Source organism: Cyrtonyx montezumae, unplaced genomic scaffold (assembly GCF_038088225.1).
Source record: "Cyrtonyx montezumae isolate F1298 unplaced genomic scaffold, pur_monq_1.0 scaffold_3, whole genome shotgun sequence".
Lineage (NCBI taxonomy): Eukaryota > Metazoa > Chordata > Aves > Galliformes > Odontophoridae > Cyrtonyx > Cyrtonyx montezumae.
The window spans coordinates 108991801-109011401 of NW_027072034.1; the positions used below are offsets into that span (position 1 = coordinate 108991801).

The 19601-nt window shown below is 47.3% G+C and overlaps 6 protein-coding genes across 6 annotated transcripts; 3 read left to right on the forward strand and 3 right to left on the reverse strand.

The window, feature by feature from the left end:
• Nucleotides 1-2579: 2579 nt before the first annotated feature.
• LOC136052621 (histone H4) lies at nt 2580-2893 on the forward strand. Its single transcript, XM_065742880.1, has one exon. It carries the CDS (start codon nt 2582-2584, stop codon nt 2891-2893), a length of 312 nt encoding a protein of 103 aa, XP_065598952.1. The 5' UTR covers nt 2580-2581.
• Nucleotides 2894-3761: 868 nt separating this feature from the next.
• Nucleotides 3762-4240, reverse strand: LOC136052601 (histone H2A-IV). Its single transcript, XM_065742856.1, has one exon. The coding sequence runs from the start codon at nt 4218-4220 to the stop codon at nt 3831-3833; it is 390 nt and encodes a 129-aa protein (XP_065598928.1). The 5' UTR covers nt 4221-4240; the 3' UTR covers nt 3762-3830.
• A 761-nt stretch (nt 4241-5001) lies between these two features.
• On the reverse strand, nt 5002-5463 carry LOC136052600 (histone H3). The gene has a single exon (XM_065742855.1). It carries the CDS (start codon nt 5436-5438, stop codon nt 5028-5030), a length of 411 nt encoding a protein of 136 aa, XP_065598927.1. The 5' UTR covers nt 5439-5463; the 3' UTR covers nt 5002-5027.
• A 1054-nt stretch (nt 5464-6517) lies between these two features.
• LOC136052602 (histone H2A-IV) lies at nt 6518-7018 on the forward strand. Its single transcript, XM_065742857.1, has one exon. It carries the CDS (start codon nt 6560-6562, stop codon nt 6947-6949), a length of 390 nt encoding a protein of 129 aa, XP_065598929.1. The 5' UTR covers nt 6518-6559; the 3' UTR covers nt 6950-7018.
• Nucleotides 7019-7909: 891 nt separating this feature from the next.
• LOC136052625 (histone H4) lies at nt 7910-8223 on the reverse strand. The gene has a single exon (XM_065742883.1). The coding sequence runs from the start codon at nt 8219-8221 to the stop codon at nt 7910-7912; it is 312 nt and encodes a 103-aa protein (XP_065598955.1). The 5' UTR covers nt 8222-8223.
• A 10218-nt stretch (nt 8224-18441) lies between these two features.
• Nucleotides 18442-19199, forward strand: LOC136052589 (histone H1.01). The gene has a single exon (XM_065742842.1). It carries the CDS (start codon nt 18476-18478, stop codon nt 19133-19135), a length of 660 nt encoding a protein of 219 aa, XP_065598914.1. The 5' UTR covers nt 18442-18475; the 3' UTR covers nt 19136-19199.
• The last annotated feature ends 402 nt before the right edge of the window (nt 19200-19601 follow it).

The window sequence follows — 19601 nt, forward strand, 5'->3', positions numbered from 1 at the left end:
ATTTTCCTCTTTCTTTCTCCATTTCTTTCAAGCTTTTTACCCTAAATGGCAGATCTCTATAAATTCTCTGGACTCGCATTGCAAAGAAAATCAGATTCTGCCTTTTATGCCTCACATGCAGAGGAAAGGTATAATTCCTCAGATTGGAAACAGGATCTGAAGTTTTTACTTTCATTACCGTGACACTTTCTGGACTTACTTAGAAACTGAAACATGTTTTGAGTCTGAGGTCTCAAAACCATTAGTGCTTCATATAATGTTCTTTTTCTACAACTGAGATTACTCCCATCTGCTAAGTGTTTATGATAAGAAAAGATGGCTGGGTGTATCAGCCTTCTGGTTCTCACAGGAGAAAACATTATGATCTCGCTACAAAGTAGGTCATATTTAAGGCAGACACGAAAAAAATATAGGTGCTGAGTGTTGCAGAAACTCATGGATCATTTTCCTCCCTGTGGCTATTCACTCAATTATATTTTGCACTGGAACATTCAAGGATACTATGCTGTAACTATCCAAGCATTCTATATGTATTTTAATTTCTCAGCTACAACACACACTTAACCCACAGTATATACCTAAGTATAGGTGTAAGCTGTAAATAATTCTTTCAGTTCTCAGATTTCCTTAAGGTGATTGAAGAATGAGGTAAACAAGAGCACTTCTCTAAATATTAGATTATAGCTCCATCCAGAACTGCGGTGTTAGGTCATGAAAGAAGCCTTCTTGTCCACAAGTAGCTAGCAGTTATCGTGCTTTGGAAACTCTACTCATGATGCAAGCAGTCAAGTTTAACACAGTAGTGAGGGAAGCCAAGGATAGCTAGGAAACTCCTAGTGCACTTTGCAATACCTCTTCTTTTCCTAGAAATGGCAAAAAATATTACAGAGTTCCCCAGCACTACTGATACCAGTAAACCCAATATCTGTTATGATACAACTGGCCAAACTTTTACTGCCTACTTCATCCCACACTGGATGCACTATGCACTAAAAGCATTTCTCTCTGGTTCAAAGCTCATTGCTTTAGTTTGAATATTCAAGAAATTAACAGAGTAATTGTAATACATGAACTGATAAAGACTTTTCTACGGTGTTTACATAAAATGTCAGTTGTTATTATTATTTTGCTGAAATGTAGAGACAGAAATTTCTCCTTCAGGTCTTGAAGTGCCTCTTGTTCCTCAACATTACCACTGACAACCATTAACTGATTATTTCTATAAAAGAAACTGTTTACTTGAAAGCTAGTGCTAACAACTATGGTACCTGAACAATGGAATAAGGCAAAGCAGTGAGGAGAGCTTCCATCCTGGCTTCCAAGCTTGAAATTCATGAATTAACTCCCAAGACTGAGGCGAGGTGTGTCCCAACAATTTCAAGTAGATGCATTGTTTTTTAAAGCCCCATGTGTTTGAGAGAGTTCTGAGGCATAGAAAAGACCAAAGGAAAAGCCAAACCTTTTGAAATCTTTCCCGCCTTTGTTGCTAATGAAAGCTACATTCTGACATTCAGTTTCTAACAGACAGTCATATTGCATGTCTTGAATATTGGGCTACACTGCTGAAGTGTACAAAGATCAAAACTGTATGTGACCTATAAACTGTAATATCACCTCCACCTAAAATTTATTTTTGCACAAATATGCTGGAGAGAAAAATAAATTACAAATCTGTACAGTAACTACTGTTATATGTTTATTATTTAAGAAGGTAAGAATAATACTGTAAAAATAAGTAGAAGTGGAGACAGCCTAAAAAACAGGGAAGAGAGTAATCGCTATAGAAATCTACAAGAAGTGCATCCAGAATGCACAGACACTAAAAATCATGCTTAATGTATTTGAGCCTCTAACAAGCACATTGTTAAAAAGTATTGGTTATTGTTTACGTGAAATGCCAATTATTCTTATATATAATGTTATTTACAAGAGCTTGGGGCATACATAGGCCTAACTGCATTAAAAAAAAATCAAAGGAAAGAAAGTCATACTGTTCCTAAAGAATGGAAACCAATAACCTATAAGGCTCTTTAGATACTGCATTGTTGTTTCCACTGTGTATGCACCCTGCCCACCATCAAAAGAACAAGAGATGAAGAGTTTAAGGACTTTGTGCTATTCTTAAAAGAAAAAGAATTAAGGAAAACTCCCTACAATCTGACACCAGTTTCAGAAGAAAAAAAAAGCTTACCTTGGAACTACAGGGTACTTTATACACCATTGCTGATATTGGAAGAGGGAAAATGTTGGGATTCATGGAGAGCACGGGCATAATAAACAAAGGAAACAGTAAAATAATGAAGAGCAATAGAAAAACAAAGTGCAGTTCATTCTTCAAGTAACGTGTATTCGACCGAAAAAAAGAGAGAAATGGAATGTAATGATTAAAATGAGACGCTGAACTGATGTGAGAAGTGAATCAGACAAAAGAAGTCCCCGCCCGCGGGGAGGAGAACGCAGCACCGCTCCCGCCCTCGCGTGCGGCCCCGCCCCTGTCTTCAATCAGGTCGGACTAAACGCAATAACACCGAGCCGCGCCGCTCGCGCTCCGCGTCGGTGTCGGAGCAGCCAGACGTTGATCATGTCCGGCAGAGGCAAGGGCGGGAAGGGGCTCGGCAAGGGGGGCGCCAAGCGGCACCGCAAAGTGCTGCGCGACAACATCCAGGGCATCACCAAGCCGGCCATCCGCCGCCTGGCGCGGCGCGGCGGCGTCAAGCGCATCTCGGGGCTCATCTACGAGGAGACGCGCGGCGTGCTCAAGGTCTTCCTCGAGAACGTCATCCGCGACGCCGTCACCTACACCGAGCACGCCAAGAGGAAGACGGTCACGGCCATGGACGTGGTCTATGCGCTCAAGCGCCAGGGACGCACCCTCTACGGCTTCGGCGGTTAAACTTCTTTGTCACCACCAGCTTTCACAACCCAAAGGCTCTTTTCAGAGCCACCCACTTTTCCAGCAAAAGGCTGTGTCACTTTGCCTGGTAGATAGCTCAGGGTTGCTATTAACTTCTCGGGTTGCTCTTCTTTTTTCTCCATCTTCCTTGCCCGTTTTCAGCCCTTCGCTTTTTGTGCCTGATCTGCCGAGCACCGCAGCTCGGCTCTGCTCTCTACCACCTCCCTGCGTTCCCCGCTGCTGTTCCGTTACCGTTGCTCCCACGCACGCAGGCGCTCGCTGCAGTGTTGCGGACACTCGCTACAGGGAGCGCTACTGCGTTCTAAGCCCGTTCTTTGCGACCGACTAAGACGTGTACCAGGGTGCCCTGGGCCGAACTCAGCGCGTCCCTTCGGCACCGCGTCCGGAAAGGCGGGCAGCCGCAAGCCCGTGACCCGAAAAACGAAACGAGGGACAAGCAGGAGGTATTGCGCTGAGAGCATTCGCAGGAGCGGAGAGACGGCGGAAAGGCGGCTACTCCGCCTTGCCCACCCCCAGGGGCCGCCTATGTGGGGCTCGCGGCAGCAGGCGGAGTATGGCCCCGCGACGCCTGCTCTCTTCCGCCGGGTGAGTGCCCCTCCCGCTCCTCCAAAAGGCGCGCGGCTGCAGCAGTTTCCGCAGCGGTTGCCACTCGGGGGAACGGGCAGCGCCTTCGGCACAGCGCTTCGTGTCGCGTTCGGGACAGGACAGGGGCTGAGCTAACAGCGGGGACCGCGCAAACGGAAAGACCCAGTGCCTCCGTATATACCCTGCGACAGGAAGCCTCCTACCCCAAAGACGCCACACAATGACTCTAAGCTGCAGCGTTTCAAGCTCTTCCACGACACTGTGGGTGGCCCTGAAAAGAGCCTTTGGGTTTCGCTTCGCTGCTCTGTGCGCCTCCTCGGAGCCGGCTATCTCACTTGGCCTTGGCCTTGTGGCTGTCGGTCTTCTTGGGCAGCAGCACGGCCTGGATGTTGGGCAGCACCCCACCCTGCGCGATGGTGACCTTGCCCAGCAGCTTGTTGAGCTCCTCGTCGTTGCGGATGGCCAGCTGCAGGTGGCGGGGGATGATGCGCGTCTTCTTGTTGTCGCGGGCCGCGTTGCCCGCCAGCTCCAGGATCTCGGCCGTCAGGTACTCCAGCACGGCCGCCAGGTACACCGGGGCGCCGGCGCCCACCCGCTCGGCGTAGTTGCCCTTGCGCAGCAGCCGGTGCACGCGGCCCACGGGGAACTGCAGCCCGGCCCGCGACGAGCGCGACTTGGCCTTGGCGCGCGCCTTCCCGCCCTGCTTCCCGCGGCCAGACATCGCCGATCGTTCGCTCAGACCCTAAAATATAAAACTCAAACAAGAAAAAACAAGCACCGAGTACTCGAGCTTCCCCCCGCGCACCTTTATATCCCTTCCCCGTGCGCGGCCGCCGGCTCCTGATAGGCGGAGCTGTGCTTTCTGCATGGAGCGGCCAATGGTGTAGCGAATCTCGGCCCGACCAATAGCGACGGGCGCCCCGTCCCGCCCAGCGCTCCGCAGGCAGCCAATGGGCAGAGGGCACGGAGCGGCGGTCGTTTCGCCCACCATCGGAGCGGGAGTTTGCTGAACATTCGCCCTGCACGGCTTTGTGCTGCGCCGGCACCTTCTTCATACCTCTGTTCTGATTTTGTTTTTTTGAAACAGCAGTGCACCTGCCGAGACTTTGAGGACGGCAGTCAAAGGGAGGCAGTGGGAGAAATAAAAGGTAAAGGATACTGGGCGTTCACGACAGCAAGTGGTTGAGAGGGTAATGTAGGATAGGTTGTTTATGCATTAATTGCTCTAGAGTGCCTTCCTGCAAGGAAACATCACAGCAATGCTTTCATGTGTACATGAACTACTCGAAATGAATTACTAAAGATGCCACTTCTCATTCCTTACCTACCCCTTAAATGCTCCAACTACTGTTGCCTGTTCTCTGCTAGCAAGCAAACAGATTAGATTCTCTAATTACATAGACGTTTGGAACTTAGAATCACAATGCAGTGACACAGCTCATTTTATTGCAGATGGAGTGGCTCTTAAAAGAGCCTTTGGGTAAAATAAAGTACACGTTTTAAAGTAACTTTCGAGGTTTAAATCTCTTTACGCCCTCTCCCCACGGATGCGGCGGGCGAGCTGGATGTCCTTGGGCATGATGGTGACGCGCTTGGCGTGGATGGCACACAGGTTGGTGTCCTCGAAGAGCCCCACCAGGTAGGCCTCGCTCGCCTCCTGCAGCGCCATGACGGCCGAGCTCTGGAAGCGCAGGTCGGTCTTGAAGTCCTGCGCGATCTCGCGCACCAGGCGCTGGAAGGGCAGCTTGCGGATCAGCAGCTCCGTGGACTTCTGGTAGCGGCGGATCTCGCGCAGCGCCACCGTGCCGGGCCGGTAGCGGTGCGGCTTCTTCACGCCGCCCGTGGCCGGCGCGCTCTTGCGGGCCGCCTTGGTGGCCAGCTGCTTGCGGGGCGCCTTCCCGCCCGTCGACTTACGCGCCGTCTGCTTCGTGCGCGCCATCACCAACAGAAAACAACTGCCAGCGAACAAAGTCACGAATTACGTTTCGCGCTCCGCCGCGGGGTTATTTATAGCACCGTTCTTCCTTCTGATTGGCCGAAACAAACATGCTGAATTTCATTGGTCCATTCGAAGTTTAAAATTACCGCCTATGGGATGTACCGCCAGCTACTGTCTTTCTTTGTTCTTTCAGTGTGGTGACTCCTGAGGCGCACAGGACCTTCACTTTTATAGGTAGAAATTTATTGTTGTCTTTCTTAGAAACATTCATAGACTGTTTCTGCAGAGAGGCAATAAGCAGCTACGAAGTGTTACAGAGCATACACAAGTACAGAGAATAAATCAGCGAAAAACTAATGAATTCTATGTCTTAAGGGAATGTGTTTATTGTGGGTTCCGATTTATTTTCGTTTTATATACTGCAAAGCAACAGATACATTCACTCAGGATATGTGAAGCGTTAGGCTTGTCGTAAGTGCTCTTGCTTTCATTCTCAAGGAGAAATCAGGGGCTTCTTCCCGAGGCACAGAAAAGCTGGTGATTTTATAACATGGCTGTGTGTGAAACATGTAACGTTCCACCGTGGGGAAAAGTCGCAGGGGAGCTCGCTTAGTACTGGAATTCAGCATTCTTGGACATGCATATGCACAGTTTTTTTCTCCCCACACACGCCTCATCCTTTTTCCAACTCTGCCCTACCCTCATCTACAACTTCCCTCACTTAGCAGTTGAAAAGCTAAATATATACTTATTTCTTCATAATGAAACGTGGAAAACGGGCTAAAAATAAAAACGACCCGGTTCGGAATTCCAGGCGTGGGCCGGGCATATTCAGCTGCCGGCAAATCCCGTCACCGGAGGGCGGATCCAGCGGAGCTTCGTACACGCCCACTGGCTGCCTGCGGAGCGCTGGGCGGGACGGGGCGCCCGTCGCTATTGGTCGGGCCGAGATTCGCTACACCATTGGCCGCTCCATGCAGAAAGCACAGCTCCGCCTATCAGGAGCCGGCGGCCGCGCACGGGGAAGGGATATAAAGGTGAGCGCGGGGAAGCTCGAGTACTCTGTGCCTGTTTTTGCTTGTTTGAGTTTTATATTTTAGGGTCTGAGCGAACGATCGGCGATGTCTGGCCGCGGGAAGCAGGGCGGGAAGGCGCGCGCCAAGGCCAAGTCGCGCTCGTCGCGGGCCGGGCTGCAGTTCCCCGTGGGCCGCGTGCACCGGCTGCTGCGCAAGGGCAACTACGCCGAGCGGGTGGGCGCCGGCGCCCCGGTGTACCTGGCGGCCGTGCTGGAGTACCTGACGGCCGAGATCCTGGAGCTGGCGGGCAACGCGGCCCGCGACAACAAGAAGACGCGCATCATCCCCCGCCACCTGCAGCTGGCCATCCGCAACGACGAGGAGCTCAACAAGCTGCTGGGCAAGGTCACCATCGCGCAGGGTGGGGTGCTGCCCAACATCCAGGCCGTGCTGCTGCCCAAGAAGACCGACAGCCACAAGGCCAAGGCCAAGTGAGATAGCCGGCTCCGAGGAGGCGCACAGAGCAGCGAAGCGAAACCCAAAGGCTCTTTTCAGGGCCACCCACAGTGTCGTGGAAGAGCTCGGAACGCTGCAGCTTAGAGTCATTGTGTGGCGTCTTTGGGGTGGGGGGCTTCCTGTCGCAGGGTATATACGGAGGCACTGGGTCTTTCCGTTTGCGCGGTCCCCGCTGTTAGCTCAGCCCCGCTGTCAGCTCAGCCCCGCTGTCCTGTCCCGAGCGCGACACGAAGCGCTGTGCCGAAGGCGCTGCCCGTTCCCCCGAGTGGCAACCGCGGCGGAAACTGCTGCAGCCGCGCGCCTTTTGGAGGAGCGGGAGGGGCACTCACCCGGCGGAAGAGAGCAGGCATCGCGGGGCCATACTCCGCCTGCTGCCGCGAGCCCCACATCGGCGGCCCCTGGGGGTGGGCAAGGCGGAGTAGCCGCCTTTCCGCCGTCTCCCCGCTCCTGCGAATGCTCTCAGCGCAATACCTCCTGCTCGTCCCTCGTTTCGTTTTTCGGGTCACGGGCTTGCGGCTGCCCGCCTTTCCGGACGCGGTGCCGAAGGGACGCGCTGAGTTCGGCCCAGGGCACCCTGGTACACGTCTTAGTCGGTCGCAAAGAACGGGCTTAGAACGCAGTAGCGCTCCCTGTAGCGAGTGTCCGCAACACTGCAGCGAGCACCTGTGTGCGTGGGAGCAACGGTAACGGAACAGCAGCGGGGAACGCAGGGAGGTGGTAGAGAGCAGAGCCGAGCTGCGGTGCTCGGCAGATCAGGCACAAAAAGCGAAGGGTTGAAAATAGGGGCAAGGAAGATGGAGAAAAAAGAAGAGCAACCCGAGAAGTTAATAGCAACCCCGAGCTATCTAGCAGGCAAAGTGACACAGCCTTTTGCTGGAAAAAAGTGGGTGGCTCTGAAAAGAGCCTTTGGGTTGTGAAAGCTGGTGGTAACAAAGAAGTTTAACCGCCGAAGCCGTAGAGGGTGCGTCCCTGGCGCTTGAGCGCATAGACCACGTCCATGGCCGTGACCGTCTTCCTCTTGGCGTGCTCGGTGTAGGTGACGGCGTCGCGGATGACGTTCTCGAGGAAGACTTTGAGCACGCCGCGCGTCTCCTCGTAGATGAGCCCCGAGATGCGCTTGACGCCGCCGCGCCGCGCCAGGCGGCGGATGGCCGGCTTGGTGATGCCCTGGATGTTGTCGCGCAGCACTTTGCGGTGCCGCTTGGCGCCCCCCTTGCCGAGCCCCTTCCCGCCCTTGCCTCTTCCGGACATGATCAACGTCTGGCTGCTCCGACACCGACGCGGAGCGCGAGCGGCGCGGCTCGGTGTTATTGCGTTTAGTCCGACCTGATTGAAGACAGGGGCGGGGCCGCACGCGAGGGCGGGAGCGGTGCTGCGTCCTCCTCCCCGCGGGCGGGGACTTCAGCTGTTTCTGCATTCTAACACCTCCCTGGGGCCCCGGCCTTTTCCCCTTGGCCCGTCCCACCTCCTTCCTGAAATTCCCTTTCCCAGCAACTCCCGCTCCTGTGGGGGGGCGACGCTCCTCCCTTCCTCCCATCTGGCCCTTAGTGCCTCGATGAGGTTCATTGTTTGTTTTTACGTCAGTAAAACGATATATTGAATTACTCTGTTACTATTATTTTTTGCCTTTCTATGTTGCTTTTCTATGTCGTTAATATTTATGTTGAATTCTTTTGTTGCTCTTATCCAGCTTTTTTAATTTGGGGGAATTTTGTGATTTTTTTTATTCTTTATTTTCAAAATCACTCTAAATGAAGTGGCAGAGAGGCCAACCCAATGTACTCTTTGGGTAGTCTATTCTTGAGAAAATGAGTTGTTCTGTTTGTATGGAGTTATGGTTACGGTCTGATTTCATATTGCACTGACAAAATCTCCAGGGGTTCTGTTTTCCAAATCATATATTGCTCAAACTACTTAATTTTTAGTAGAATCTAATGAGTAGGCATTTACTTTAAATGATTTCTTAGTAAAAAGACTCCTTTGTTTCAGCAAATAACTTTTCATGGTTCTTGTTGATTGTGGCATAGGTGATACTTGTTCCTATTTATTACGTGTACTGTTTTACACAGGGTTCTCATCAAGCCAAGGAGTCTATGTTAGGCAGTGAAAGCAACATGGTTTTGTGTACCTGGAACCAAATACCTGGAACTTTGCCTATGCAGCCCTTGTATTTATTATTAAGAATAATGACTAACTACATGCAAATAATAACCTGACCATTAATTCGGGTCCATACTCATTAAGTGTGCTACTCTCTGGAAACGGTTTTTGGTGTTCCTGTGCAACTTTAAACTGAGTCCCTAAGTCCTGCTTGTCTCATAAATGAAGGTAGCAAGTAATACGGCTTTGTTGCTGATTTAATGCAGACAGCATGCATCCTAAGAGCCACTGCTGGAAGGTCACTTCTCATTGAGCCACTGTGTTTCCAGGTGACTGTTTCTCTGAAATACTGCATTCAAAACATCCTGCATGATGCATTGGGCAACTGTGGAACAGCTATTTTCCTCCAGTCTGTTTCTGTAGTCTTTTCTCATTCATTCTATGACGCTTGTCTGCATGAAGGATATCCCATTTCCCTTCATAAATGCTACAACACTTTGACACGTGTGATCCTGACACATGTGAACCCCAAGAGTTAACTTGGGGTCAACTCCATGGACTTGCACTCACATATTGCTTGCACTTTGAAGCATTAACAAACCTAATTTAATGCATCTCACATCAGAGGGAAGTATGAATCTTCTAGAACATTTATGTCCAACCCACTAGTTTTATACTTCTATTGCCCTCATTTTTTATGTTTTAATAAACAATATAAAGAATTTTTAAAAGTTTTGTTACATGCATTATGTATTATATAAGATGCTCAGGACAATTACTCTTCAATCAACCCGCTTCAGATAGTAGCATTACTGTCACTATGAGCATTATTAGCATAGAGCTGGAGAAGGCCTTTTGTTTTCTTTCCTGTGTTTGAAGTGTTGTTCAAGATTAAGTCACAGGCATCCTAGAACTGCTTGAAAGGATTATATACCCATCTAGATGACTGCTGCTAATTGGATGAAAATTAGTCATACACGTGAAATGTACAATAAAGGTGGCTACTTCAGTGCTGTACACATGTGAGGTACCTCCAAGACTGCAAAGATCTGATATCGTTCTGAGTGGATAAGCACTTTTTTTCCTCCGTGATTTCCTTTCTCCAGTGTACTCTGCCAGTGACAACACGTCTTTGTTGCTGTGATGCGACTTCATGACTCTAAAAAAAATCAGTCATCAGAACAGGTAAAGCCATACCTCAGTGTTTGCTGGCTGCTCCCACCAGGCTCCTTTTTGGAGCTCATTGCCCCGTGGGGCTGTGAGATCAGCGTGATTCCAATATTGAGAGAGTAACTGTGATCATGATGCACGCATCAGTATTCAGAGACAGAGGAATGTTCATCAAAATGAAAGGCTCAGGGAGGTCTTTGTCAACCTCAGCAAGCCCTTGTCCCACTGGCATTGGCATTTAGTTCTGGCTCAGTTGTGGTGGCTCCAAAGAGGGAAGGTCTGCGTGAGTAATGAGATCTAAAAAAAATAATGATGTGGTCATTTTTCCCACCATCTTTCAGCTCACAAATTTTATATAAGGAATCTCTATGTTGGGCCCTGAAGGCTCCTGATTTTTCTCTGTCCTCATCATTCCTGCCCCTTCAGACATATTCTCCTCACTTTTCTTCAGCCATAAGGAAAGAGGTACAACTTACTCACTGTGCTCATTGCTACTTTGTCCCACTTCATCTGCATCATAGAAATTATGCTTTCCAGATTTTGCAACACACAGAAAGGACACTTAAATGCATATAAATGGGATCCTCCCTGATTGAAGGGATATACTCCATACAGCATACATACCAATCACCCATTTGCCCATCTCCCATTCTTAACTGTTGCTGTTCCTCACTCAGCCTTTTGTTATCTGTCATGCTAAAACACATCCTAAAGCATGAGAAATAAGAGATGCTATACCCAGAGAAAGTGGACAATGAACACGGGAGAAAAATCCACTCAAGGCTCTCCAAACCAAATATAATCCCTCTGACTCAGGAAGTTCTTATCCAACAAACCACTATGAGTTAAGGGATCATTTATATGAGATATCAGTTACCATACTTCTTTTATGTGCCCTCTGTCACAGATGGGATATTGGCTCAAAGGAAAGTTTCATGGGAATTACTCAGTTATTGCAGTGTTGTGATCATAAGTTTCTGACTGGAATCCATAAGAAAGAGCAGCAGAACCTCAAGTCTGCCTCATTCACACTGCCCATTCATTCCTCCTGCTCAGGATACAGGCTGAGGCTATCAGCTGCAGAATCAAGTTCTGCTGTTATGCTCTGTATTCTTCCACTGTCCTCATGCATCCCTGAGAACTGAGGTGATAGAACATGAACAAGTGTCTCCTTCAACATCAAAGAGGCAATAACTGTCACCCTAGGAGGAAGGAAAAGAAAAAAACACAGCTAAAATAATTTTCAAGAATTACCATGTTAAAAGAATAACCACATCTTGTAAAAGAATATAATAAAATTAAAGCTAATTGGTTTTAAATACAAGAATCCTCTTTTTTTTTCATTTTCTTTTTTTATTATTATTTTTTTTTACTTTAGTGTCAAATGCACACAAACATTTCCAACCCCATACTGTGATGTAGCTAACAGCAGGAACCCCTGCAGTCCTTTCCATGCACCCAAGCATGCCAAGGCCTCTTTTCTTCTACAAAATATCTTCCTCCACTTAAGTTCTGGTATCACTATTTAGCTTAAATTATTTTTGTCTTTTTTTTCTCTCTTTTTCTGCACCTTCCCATCTCCTCCCACCAGAAGATGCTTATCTAAATGAGCGTGCATTAAATCTGAACACTTAACATCAGAATTAGTCAGATAATCAGCTGTGTCTTGTTGTGACTTCCTTTCAGGTGCCTCCTATTGCAGCTTGGGTAAATCCAAAAACCCAGCTGGCTTCTCTTTGCTTACTGCCTCCATACAGCTGGGCATGGCTGATTCCCGCTCCAACCTGCTCAATGCTGGATCTGTTTGATGCTCTTCAGGGCAATTATATAGTGTTACTGACTTCTAAACTCAGACAGCACACGAGTGAACCTTGTTATTCTGCTCCTTGTTTTGTGCATAAATCAACCACTTCAACCATTCATTGCTTTTTCAGTGTTTAAAACAGAAAAAAAAAAAACAAAAAACAACAACAACAAAAAATCCCACTAAAAAAAGCCCTGTATCAGGAAGGAGAAGGTTTAGGCCTAATACACTTGACTTTTTCAGGCTAGCATACATAAAGCAAGCAAAATATGTGAAATCACAACATATAGGGCCTTGAACATGCCCACACTGTGCACATATCTGTACAGAGTATGATGCCTTATTCATGAGTTCCAAACAATCTGACAGCAGAAATGCCACGTGGCTGTCCTCATTTGCTAGCTGTGCAGATACAGTGGCTCCAGCCCTTCCTACTGACAGTCTGGGTGGCTTCCTAACCATGGATAGTGCCTCTCTGGCAACAGCACATAGCTTGCACAGCTGGTAAGCACATGCTGTAAGAACATAATAATAAGATACAACACAGCACTGGATTACTCTTCAAAACCATTTAGCAGCTTTCTAAGGGAAGAAAGCTAGCTTACGTTGCTGGCACACAGGTACTACCTGATGATACTTGTGCTCTAGAATGGTGACACAAAGCCTCATCTGGAGCCAGGACCTGTATGACCCTCACACTTCTCAGTAAATCACAATGTGTGACAATGCTTCATCCCTCAGCGGTGGCAAGTACCCAGCCTGCATCATGTTTGGGTGCCACTGTCACTGGCTGCATGACAAAAAAAAAGTGACAAAAACCCTGTGTCTTGTCACATTAACACCTGGGATGACTCCACCCAGAGAGATCATAGAGCCATTATGGTTGGAAAAAGCCACTAAAATAGTCTAGTCCAACCATCAACCCATCATCACCATGTCCACTAAGCCATGCCTTGTCGACATGGACCTCCTCTGCATGCATGTATCTTCTCAAAACCACACTTTAACTTGTCAACACAACTATGGATGGAGGTGGGGGAGCATCTAGGTCATGTTGTTCCCTACTAGCACCAATGCTGCTCTTAACAGCACCCACAGGGAGCACAAGAACACAGGGAGAAAAGGGTGGAGAGCAGAAAGTTTGCAGAAATGCCAAGGGGTTGTAGGGTGGAAGAGCGGGTTGCTCAGCATTGCTCTGTGTGGGCTGCTTGCTGCTCAGAGCAGTTTAGCTTCAGTGCTGGTGGAGTGACTGTTCTGAAGGGACAATAGGGTGGCACATTTTACTGGTGGCATTCACTGATATTAAATGCAGGTGGAAGAGAGGGACTGTTAATTGAGGTGGAAAGAATTTTTGGGAGAAGCCACAATTGTTTAAGCTTGTCACAGACAGTTTGCCTCAGGTCCTGATTTTCTCAATCTTTGGCTGGTGGCTAAATCCAAAGCATGGTGGTCCAGAAGACAGTTTGTCAAATGCCTCAGTTTAGTTTTAGAAGACCAAAGCTCTTTAATGGTAAAGATAATGAAATTCTGTTCTTTGGTAGCTGACTGATATGATGTTTCCTTGACTGCCTGTGAGAAAAGTAGAAATATGTTAACAGAGTCAAAAGAGGGGGGGATCCTCTATGGTATGGAACATAGTGCACCTTTTCTCCCCATTTCTCCAGGGAAAACCTTTCATTGCAGTATTTTTGCTACTTATTTTCCCTTCCCCACGAAGGACATTCTTTCCAGTACCTCTATTGCCATAACTGTATCTTTTTGGACTGTACGTTTTCAGTTCCAAAAGAACACAGCGCAGCAGTGATGAGGTGAGGCCTCAGTATGTGCCCCATCCTTTAACCAAGAGTACAGGGAGGAATGTGCTACATTCCAGGAAGCTGAATCTGCAGGGACAGTCACCCATGCCCTGCCCTCCTTGTCCTGCCCATTGCAGATGTTTAGCCATACACTGACTTAAAAAGCCCTCTATGGCCCCAATACATTTAGGAATCTTAACAGCATCAGCAGCAACGTTGATATTATGTAGGCAAAGTACTGCAATGATTTTGTAGTTCTGCAGGTACCACTTTAAAATTGCTTAGCTAAGGGTTAAAAGCTGTTAAACTGTGCTGGCTGGTTCGTTCACAAGAGTTATTACATTTGTAACTTGCATAAAGGATGAAGTCACTGAGGGCAAGTTAGACATGGGTGTAACATTGTAATAGGAGTGTAATCACCATTGAAGGGAATATTTGTACCTCATACCGGCGGAACATGTACATGGGAAAGCAGCACATAAGGACCTTTAAATAAATCTCTCTGGAAATTGTTGTTGGAGGAAAGATGTGGACTGAACTGCTTGGGCACACCCACTGCTCTTCCTCCAGCTGCCTGCGAAGAACTGATCACAGGACTTCACTTTGGCAGTAGAGCACCCCATTAACCATGTTTGTGTGGTTAGGTCTCATGCTAATGCTACCTAACCAAATTGCTTCAGTAGAACAACTGCCATGTTACCTTGCCTTGCCTTGCTGCACACATATCTAAATATAACCCAGAGCTCATTTTCTGAGGTACAAGTACTGGCAAGTCCTGAGACAGAGATGGGAATGTTTGATAGTTCTCAAGTGCCGCACCATCCCATGGCTGTGGCTCATGTCTCCGTCCTTATGCCAGGAGGTCTGAATGGAAAAATGCAAAAGCTGGACAGAGATGGGAATCAGGAGGGAAGAGATTTGCGGTGCTCAGATAGCGATCTTGTGCAGGTTTGTGAGATACTGAGTCCTGCTGCACTGCCCAGAAGGTAGGAAGGACTGAAGTCATTCAGATGTAGCAGATATTATGGCAATGCTCTCTCCAGCAGTACCTCTGGAGATTCTGATGTCATTCTCCTCCCCTTTTAATGAGTGAGGAAGTCTACATCTCTCTAGTCTATTCATTGGGAAAACCAAAATGCACGCCAAAGTCAACATAGAGTCTTCTTGTTGAGGTCTTTCTGCAATGAACAATGACTAAAATGCCTAAAATGACAAAATTAAGATTTTTTCCTTTTCAGACTTGCTCATCTAGAGCTGAAACTGCAATTCTTGCCTTCTTCATTATCCGTCACCACCTTTCTTCTTTGCCTGCCTGCGTATTCTTTCTTCCCTATCTGTTCTGACTGCAGATCAAACACTTTTTCAAACTGCCAAATGTACTTTAACTTTCTAAAACATTGGTGGTTGTGAATGTTTTTCTTTCATGTGGAGAATATGTTCCCAGTGTAAGTTCTGCATGCTAAAGTTGTTTTCTGTCTTCACTGCAGAGCTATTAGAAAAGAAATTATCCCCTTGTCTTGAAATTTCTAATGTCACTTCAGTTTTAGAATCATAGAATCAAAAAATCATAGCATCATAGAATCATAGAATGGCCTGGGTTGAAAAAGACCTTAAAGATCATTTAATTTCAAACCCACTGCCATGGGCAGGGTCACCAGCCACTAGACCAGGCTGCCCAGAGCCACATCCAACCTTGCCTTGAACATGGCCAAGGAATGGGGCATCCAGAACCTCTTTGGGCAACCTGTTCCAGTGCATCACCACCCTCTGAGTGAAAAACTTCCTCCTAACATCTAACCTAAATCTCCACTGTCTTAGTTTAAAACCATTCACCCTTGTTCTATCACTATCAACCCATGTAAACAGTTGTTACCCCTCCTGTTTATATGCTCCCTTCAAGTCCTGGAAGGCCACAATGAGTTCTCCCTGGCGTCTTCTCCAAGATAAACAAGCCCAGTTCCCTCAGCCTTTCTCCATAGCAGAGTCACTCCTGCCTAGTGATCATCTTAGAGCCCTTCTCTGGACTTGTTCCAAGAGCTCTATGTCTTTCTTATACTGGGGGCCACAGGCCTGGATGCAGTACTCCAGATGGAGCTTCACAAGAGCAGAGGGGGACAATCACCTCCCTCTCCCTGCTGGCCACCCCTTTTGTAATGCAGTCCAGGATACAGTTGGCCTTTTGGGGCAGTTATAAACTATGTGTTGAAGATCAGAAGCTGCTGCACATATTATTGGCTGCCTCTGTTGGGAATGTAAAGAGGGCAAGTGCTGGGAGAAAAGCCTAGGAATTCCCCAATTGGAATGGTGACCATTTTAACCACCTCCATTTCAGCCACCAATAAATGTGAAACAAGTCTCTATGGAGCTACAACTGAGCAACAGAGTATTTAAATCGTCTCAAATAAAGATGACTGAAGTAAATGTATATGAATTCAAAATACCAAGAGTGGGCAAGAACAGCTTTCCTCGTGCGGGCGTGTCACTTGTGATCTACTCTTCTCCTCTGTTTTGATTTACTGTGCAATGTCCTGGCTGGTGCTAAATGTCATCTCTTCATAGTCCTGCTAAGCACTGCCCTATGCAATCAAGTCACGACAACATCTCATTCATTGATTTATAGGCACAAACTAAGGAAAACATCTTTTTTTCTAAATCACCTCTGACAACTCATGGAGATATATCTTCAATATCCACATTCACACTGATATATTTCATTCTCGTATCCTTATCTTATGTTGCCTAATTTTTACAAACAAGATTCTGAAAGCTCCAGTCGGATTTACCCTTCTCTCCATCATCTTCCTGTTATAGCACTACAGTGCTCAGATGCACTTTTTCTGCAACCTTTTGCCTTAAATTTCTCTCTTCTAGGATGCAGATTTTTTTTTCCTTTTCTAATCTTTATAGCATTTAATCCTGATTTTGTACTCAATGAAACACAATTTTGAGGAAAACAAATGTTTTCATGTTGTATACATGTTCACTATTGACATCACAGAGGATGTAAATGAAATAGTGGAGTGGAAATAGAATTGCATTAACTTAAAACTGTATGTCCATATAATATGAAATTTTGGTTGTTAAATACCCGCATAAATTCAGTGCTTACATTACATGTTGGATCTGGTGATACCAAAGAGAAAGAGAGGGCAAAGTTGACATGTAATATTTGTGCTATTCTTAAGTAATCATTAGAGTCTACAGATAATATACTTCTTTATAATCAGGTACAGATTCTGAAAAATTATTCCAGAGCTCCATTCCCTTCAGCAGATCTCATCACCTTCAACCAGATATCAGTATTGATTGAATTCTTCCTGGTTCTTTAGGGATGAACTATGGCCTACCACTCCCCTAACTGAAACCCAGGTTATCACAAAGAGCTCTGGTTCCTGTCAAGAAAACAGTTCCTCATTTCTGTGACTGTAAAATTCAGGAGAAATAATTTAAAAAGGCTTTTTTCATTAAATGTTTTTTTTCCTTTCTTCATTGTACCCTTCATTTTTCCTTTTAGGGAGATGAGAAGATACTGCATTGGCTTTATTGAAATTTTTGTCTGTGTAAGAGGTGTAAAAAAATGAATGTAATTTTGCTTTACATTTTATAACTATCCCAGAAAATGCAACAACATAATACTGTCTGGGCCGCAAGACCAGAAGCACATAACTGCTACATTAGGCCGTCCACATCTTAAATGACCAGAGAGACAAAAGTAACATCGTTAAATATAACCAAAAGTTTAGGAGACTGCTTTAGTTTAGAAAGCTGCAGTTTGGTAACATGAGGTACCCGGAGATTGTTTACTGGAAGTAGAAACACACCATGGAGAAATAAGTATTGATCTACTTAATAACTGGTATAGAAATTCACATGGAAAACAAACAAAGGAAAAAAGCACAAGGCAGCAGGGGAAGTTTGCCTACCCTCTAGTGAAATGCCAGGAAGAGAAAACAAAACAACTACATCTTTATGAATTTACAGGCATTAGCAAATTGTTTACAGCTCAATAATAAGGGCAATAGGAGGTGGTATGAGACACTATTTCAATAGAGTTTAACGTTTTAGGAGGTAAAACACATGGCCAAAGGAACCGGTTCTTAATCCATATTCAGAGCTGAGAGAGGAGTTTGTGTTACTTCCTCCTCTTCAAAATCAATTTAAACTGTCGAAATAGCTTTAAAACGCCAGATTTCGATTTTATTCGCAAGAAAACCCTCTAAAGAATACGATACAGTGGTTGCTGTAACATTTCTGCCGAAAGAAAATTTTTAATTTGCAATGAAAAACAAAAGTTTCTCTCTTCAGAGGTCTCTCCAGCAGCAGCACACGGGATTTATCGCCTCTCCTTTAACTCAGGAAGCGTGTCTGCGGCTGGAAACTCTCCCGAACGCAAGTACCTGCTCTTCTCCTCCCTCACCGAGGAAACGGGGCGATTTGGTAGCAGAAATTCCGAGGAAAATACACTTTTGTTAGTCCAAAGAAACACAAATCGAGCACACCGAAGGGCTCCCCGGCCGTGCAGCGGGGCGGGCTTAGCAACGCACCAATCACCGCGCGGCTCCTCTCTAAAAATACGAGCATCTGACCCGCGCCAGCCCAATTGTGTTCGCCTGCTCCGCAGAGGACTCTGCCGCGATGTCCGAGACCGCTCCCGCCGCCGCCCCCGATGCGCCCGCGCCCGGCGCTAAGGCCGCCGCCAAGAAGCCGAAGAAGGCGGCGGGCGGCGCCAAAGCCCGCAAGCCCGCGGGCCCCAGCGTCACCGAGCTGATCACCAAGGCCGTGTCCGCCTCCAAGGAGCGCAAGGGGCTCTCCCTCGCCGCGCTCAAGAAGGCGCTGGCCGCCGGCGGCTACGACGTGGAGAAGAACAACAGCCGCATCAAGCTGGGGCTCAAGAGCCTCGTCGGCAAGGGCACCCTGGTGCAGACCAAGGGCACCGGCGCCTCGGGCTCGTTCCGTCTCAATAAGAAGCCGGGCGAGGTGAAGGAGAAGGCTCCCAGGAAGCGAGCAACTGCTGCCAAGCCCAAGAAGCCGGCGGCCAAGAAACCGGCGGCTGCGGCCAAGAAGCCCAAGAAGGCGGCTGCGGTGAAGAAGAGCCCCAAGAAAGCCAAGAAGCCGGCGGCTGCTGCCACCAAGAAGGCAGCCAAGAGCCCCAAGAAGGCAGCTAAGGCCGGCCGTCCCAAGAAGGCCGCCAAGAGCCCGGCCAAGGCGAAGGCGGTGAAGCCTAAAGCTGCCAAGCCCAAGGCGACCAAACCCAAAGCAGCCAAGGCAAAGAAGACGGCAGCCAAGAAGAAGTAAATTATCCCAGAAGAGTCCTGCTCTACCTATTTTGATATCCAACGGCTCTTTTAAGAGCCACCCACACTTTCCCTAAAGGAGCTGAGGCACCGAGGTCGTCAGAAACCTGCAGCACGGATCCAGCCATTCGTAAGTCGTCAGAGGTCAATTGCCTTTTTCCCCTCCGATTACCGGAACCTAACGAGCACGGTTTAGCGCGGCGGCTTTAGGGAAGTGTAGACTTTATATCTTTTGCCGAGTAATTGGTTTGACTGCCGTGAAGAAATGTTTTATAATGATTTGATAAAAATCCGGTGACACTTTTTTTTAAATATATTTTGTAACAAAAGTAATGGATTTCCCAGGCATACTACTACTGAGCCATGTCTGATGTATTATGTTGTTCCTCTATAAGGGGTCTCCTTAAATACTTTTGTGCGTTAGGGGAAGACGGGAGATTTTTCTTACCGACGCGATAACAGCCCCG